This window comes from Oryzias latipes, chromosome 10, assembly GCF_002234675.1.
Source record: "Oryzias latipes chromosome 10, ASM223467v1".
NCBI lineage: Eukaryota > Metazoa > Chordata > Actinopteri > Beloniformes > Adrianichthyidae > Oryzias > Oryzias latipes.
In genome coordinates, this window is record NC_019868.2 from 5,090,939 (window position 1) to 5,096,938 (window position 6,000).

At 39.9% G+C, this 6,000-nt stretch overlaps 1 protein-coding gene across 2 annotated transcripts in view; it reads left to right on the forward strand.

Annotated features, from left to right (window-relative positions):
• LOC101162455 (leucine-rich repeat and immunoglobulin-like domain-containing nogo receptor-interacting protein 2) overlaps nt 1-5,253 on the forward strand; it is a 308,018-nt gene extending 302,765 nt beyond the window's left edge. For both annotated transcript variants that reach the window (XM_023959558.1, XM_023959559.1), the window contains one exon: nt 2,334-5,253. In XM_023959558.1, the coding sequence (XP_023815326.1) occupies nt 2,346-4,187 (1,842 nt within the window). In that variant the 5' untranslated portion in view covers nt 2,334-2,345 and the 3' untranslated portion in view covers nt 4,188-5,253. The remainder of the gene's footprint in view (nt 1-2,333) is intronic.
• The last annotated feature ends 747 nt before the right edge of the window (nt 5,254-6,000 follow it).

Below are 6,000 nucleotides of genomic sequence, written 5' to 3' on the forward strand. Positions count from 1 at the left end.
ATTGCTTAGTGGTAAAGCCTGTTGTGTCTACAGTAAAATGATAAAAGCACGAGTGTGCTTTCCTGATAACAGGCAGCCAGGCCCAATCACATGCTAAATGTCTCGTTCCTGCAGCAGACATCACTGAATCTCTCAAAAGTGAGCTGCTGCATCTTCACAAGTTAGTTTTCCATAATCACACTAGTCTGCATGCAAGAGTCTTCGCATTACAAAATGAAAGGTGCAATCAACTGTGTGTTTGTCCACAAAGCACAGAGAGAATGTGAAGGTGTGTTTGCAAAGTAACTGTGTCTGAGAACTGGAATGAGTGAGTGTGACGTCACCCAGTCACATCGGACAGAAAATGCTTTGCTTTCGGCTCCAATCCAATGAAGACAATGCAGTCGCCATTTTTTCACAGATGCTGTCATGTTGAAGCCAGATATCCTCAGTCAGCAGTGATTGTTTTGAGTCACTCTTAGTCACATTTTTATGGCAACCACCCTCACCAATCAGAAGTGAGCTTGTTGGAAGTCCACAATACCGCAGGCTCAGGAGTCTGTCATTTAAAGGTTTTGAATACTAGATATGAAGCCACACACTGTTATTGAGGCATCTGATTGGTTGGTTTATAACTTTAAAAATTTGAACAACAGAAAAAAAAATGTCATTAAAAAAAGAGGATTATCAAGATGTTTAAAAAAAAAGGTATCAAGGAAAGAATGGTTATTCTGACCAAAAGAATGACCGAGTAACAGCTGTTTGTTTCTCTATAGAAGTCTGCAAGATTTTAGCTATTTGGGACCAGCAGGTACTTCCTTTTTGGAACACTAGACACTAGGGGGGGTGGGGGGGGGGGGGGGTCACTCAGTACAGTTGTCTTATACAGTCAATCCTTCACACAAATAACCCAGACTTCTGTAACACATCACATCAAAGGTTGTTTTTGTTTGCAGCAGAGAGTAAGTACAGATCACCTTATTATCAAGGCCGATTAAAGAAAGTAATCTAACGAAGCAACACTGATACCTGAAAAGAAGGTATCTCTGCAAACCAATGTATGGGAACGCTGCATATGGACACGCACACACACAGATGTACACATCCACATCAGACACACTAATTGCTGTTTGGACTCTCTAAAAAAGGTCAAATCAGTGGGAACTGGGAGAGAAACTGCTACTACTACCTTCATGAGTAAAGTGAGGATTTGTTCTGTTGACATTTATACCAAGTTGAATGTCCATTTTTCACACTGCGCTGAGATATTTTACTCGACACAAGTATCCTGATAGATCTTTCAACATGAAGGTCAGTCACTCAGTGGTGAAAACCAAAGTACCAATAGATAACAACGGAAAATATTTAATCTGGTGAACTGTTTATCTGAATGTGAACTCCTGATGCACTGTGCCAGGACACGCAAGAATTTTCTTTCCCAGGCTTTCCATATGTTTCCATATAATGGGTGTGTCATGGTAATATCTTCGCAGTATAATCTATTCGTACATCCAACAGCCTTAGGATAACTTTAGATTGGTCTCTTCATCATCTGCAGTGTAGCCCATGACACACCAGATGAAGCAGACACTGTGCAACCATTGCAGAACTGTCAGCATAAGCATGTGCACTACATGTCCACTACACCCATTCATGCTTCCCCCTTTATTCTTTTACATGACTCACATGCGTGTGAGTTGGTCTTTGAATGAACAACCAGCACACAAAAGGCGCATTTGAGTCAGACCAGGTGTGATTTTACGTAAAATTTTTCCCCAGAGAAATTATTTTACAGAAAATAAAATTTTTAAAACAAATATAGGATTTTATGTTAAAAATGTTCAGAAACTGTAATAATCCCCCCTTTTTTATTTGAACTTAAAAAAGAGAAAGCCATCAGGATGTGATGTTTCATTTTGAATGTTTGAGAAATACTTTTCATTTGAGTCTGTTATTAAGTTTTTACGTCCAACTTCCAGAAAGAGAAAAAAAAACATGACAGAATGCAGGAATTGTACCTAATATTGCTTCAAAATAAAGATTTTTTTTTTTAAAAAGCACAATACCTAGAAAAAGGATATTTTAACTTAGCCCAGTTTTGTGATAATGACACCATGATTGGTTGACATGATATGAGCATGAGAACATGCCTTGTTATAATCAAGCTCCCATACTTTAATAAGAAATGTTTGAGTTGCAAGTTCCATTTTGATATGTTGACAACATCTAATTTCAAAGATTTCAGCATTTTTCTCCCTAAAATGTGTTTTTTTTTCTTGCAACAATATATAGTTTTCTATGCTAAGTCATTAAGACTTGTGTTTAACTCTATTTTTGTTTTTGCTTTTTTGCAGAACCGTGACATAATGGTGGACAGTATGAGCAAAGCCATGCCGCACACGGTCGTCTCATGCTGGCAGCCATTCCTGGGACTGGCCCTTGTGGCAGTCTTTGTGAGCTCAACCTTGGGATGTCCCTCCCGCTGTGAGTGTTCAGCACAGAGCAAAGCAGTTGTGTGTCACCGCAAGCGCATGCCCACCATCCCGGATGGCATTCCAACTGAGACCAGAATCCTGGACCTGAGCAAAAACAAACTGACAATGATCAACCCAGATGACTTTATTGCATTTCCTGGGCTTGAGGAGTTGGACCTAAGTGGAAATCTTATCAGCTACGTTGAGCCTGGAGCTTTTAATGCCCTATTTAACATGCACTCACTCAGCCTTAAGAGCAATCGTATCAAGCTCATTCCTCTGGGCGTCTTCACAGCTCTAACAAATCTTACCCGACTGGATATAAGTGATAACAAGATAGTAATCCTACTGGACTATATGTTTCAGGACTTGCACAACCTAAAGTTTTTGGAAGTGGGTGACAACGACCTGGTTTATATTTCTCACCGTGCATTCAGTGGACTTTTAAGCCTGGAGACACTCACCTTGGAAAGATGCAACCTGACCGTTGTTCCCACTGAGGCCCTTTCCCACTTGCACAGTGTGGTCAGCCTCCATTTACGTTACCTCAGCATCAGCACTTTTCATCCATACTCATTCAAAAAGTTGTTCAAGCTGAGGCACTTAGAAATCGACAACTGGCCCTCTCTTGACCATGTTCCAGCCAATGCTTTGCATGGTCTGAACCTGACAACGCTCTTCATAACCAACACCAACTTGTCATCTTTCCCCTATCAAGCTCTTAAGCATCTGTACTACCTGACACACCTAAACTTGTCTTACAACCGCATAAGGCACATTGAAGGCGGAATGCTGATGGAGCTAGTCCGGCTGCAAGAGTTGCATTTGGTCGGTGCTCAGCTGAACGTCATCGAGCTGTACGCTTTCCAAGGTCTGCGAAATCTTAAAGTCCTCAACGTGTCTCACAACCATCTGGATACATTAGAAAAGGGAGTGTTTCAGTCTCCGGAAACTCTGAGAGTTCTTCTGATTAACAACAATCCATTGGTTTGCGACTGTCGTCTCATGTGGATTTTACAAAAACGTCAATCTTTGTTTTTGGGGGATTCGCAGCCAGAATGCAGCAACCCAGAGAGCAGTCGTGGACAGCCTTTCAAGGAGTTTAAGGAAACGCTTCTGTCCTATTATGTGACCTGCACCAAGCCAAAAATTCGAGAGAATAAAACTCAAACAGTCACCGTGGATGAGGGCCAGCAGGCAATGTTGAGATGCAGTGCTGATGGAACACCCAGGCCTATTGTGTCTTGGTTGTCCCCACGTCGTCGCGTATTGACGAATCGGAACCATGGAAGAGTGATGGTCCACAACAATGGCACACTTGAGATCAAATCAGCAGAGATGCAAGATAGCGGGGTGTACCTTTGTCTTGCCTCCAATAGTGCTGGGAACGACACCTTGATGACATCCCTGGCAGTCAAGAGCCTGGGATCCCTGTATGCCAACAGGACCCAGTACTACACAGATCCCAACAACGCAACTGCCAACGGAACGACCAGCGTGACCCTCGGTTTGGACCTTAAGACTATTTTAGTGTCGACAGCTATGGGGTGTTTCACTTTCTTGGGCGTGGTTTTGTTTTGCTTCCTGCTTCTTTTTGTCTGGAGCAGAGGGAAGGGAAAACATAAAAACAACATAGATGTTGAATATGTGCCTCGATCAAAGTCCAACGGCACAAATGTTGATTCAGATGAGGGACAAGCTGGTCCTCGCCGTTTTAACATGAAAATGATGTGAGTACTTTTATATAAAGAGAGAAAGAGAGCGGTCTGAGACTGGATTGTGGAAATACCCAAAGTACAATGTATTTTTCTGAAAATAGGACAACTGAACTTTTTACCGCTGCAGGGAAAGAAGTTGTCAAAACCTTTAGGGTATCAATATAATGAGCAGAACCTTAAAGCACTGTATCTTGACATAACGCTTGGATAATGTGGTACAGAAATAATGGAGAAATGGAAAGAACTCTTAGATAATTGCCAGCTGGCAACTTATCTGATGAGAAGAGGAAACAGTTGTCATCATGCTGACTTGGAAGGAAAAGACATCATATGTCATCTTTTTGAAATTTATATGGCCAAAAAGAAGCCCTCTGTTTCGGGTTGATTCTACAGACTCAGCAGGACCATTGTACAGTACAAATTTGTATCTAAGCTATTAAACTACTTTGTTTAGTCTTGCACCATGTTAATTCACAAAAGAAATCAATGAAGAAAAACCATCTTTTCTTTAGTTCCGTACTATGTGTACCTAATATTTCATTATGTACATGTATGTACATATTCATTTAAAAGAACTATTCATAGCAATATCCATGGGATGGATGAATCAACACTGCTGTAAACCCACATGTTAGGCAGGAACATTTCTCAGAGTTTCCATTCAATCAGGAAGGGCTTTTATGGCTGAATATTTGTCCCTGTTCCTACAAAAACATATGGATGTGAAAGACTATAAACTAACAAACCCAGAAGAAAAGAGGACTTTACAAAGACCAGTACTTTACTACTGTTCAGGGTCTAATATGATACAGTGATCATCATGCAAATGAACCAGTATTGATCAAAATACAAGCATAAGCCATTTTGTTTGAATTTTGTCTCATTTTATTCCTTTACCTGTATTTAGCAAACTACGTGTGTCATTTTTTATCCAAAAGTGGCATCTGCATTGCTTTCCCCTGTTGAAAATTTGGACTTTGTTGTGGTAGTTCTTCATTTTGCTGTTGAATCATTTAGATTGTGAAAACTTCAAAAGTCACAGATAAAAAATGGATGTGAATAAAATGAAGATGTATTTGTAACAATGCGTCTGAATGAATGGCTATCACATGACCAACCAGGGTCCTCTTCAGCCTTTTTGATGGACTTTAATGAAGACAAGGGGTTCAGCCAGTTATGCTTTTAGAACTCAAAAGAACCATAAAATGTTTAACAATAAATACATTTAGAAGCATATAGCTTTTAACACATTATACATGTTGGACGATTATTCTTAGACCATATATGTAAACTGTGAAAACTATAAAAACACAACAATCTTTTTAGTTTGAGTTTTTGTTTTTTACTTGATTCATCCGTTGACTTAGTGTAGAAAATTACAAGTAATTATACATTGAAAGCTTTGTCTGTTAACTTGTCTGTTAAGCTGCTGGAAAAACCTAACTTTAGACAGTTTTCTAGACATAAATGGTCTATTTTTTACTTTAGGCTTTATTTTGAAAAATGCCGTTCAAGTTGGTCTATAGCATATTCATTCAAAAAGAGTCTTGATTTGCAAATAACACTAGAGCCAATGTTCCTGACTGAAAGACTCATGACTTTTTGAGTTTAAGTGAAAGCTATACTTTTCACTGTGCTGAGACCAATAAAAGATGCAGTGATGCTGATGGAGGATGAGGAACAGGCAGGTAAGTAATGTAACACAGCGCTTGGAAAATGCTTCAGAATGGCGGTGATGTGACAAAATAAGGGGCTTCTAGAGAAAATATCAGTGGCTGTGCTTTGGACCCGGTGAAATCAATGAAAGAACTCGTGCAAAACCAAAGAGT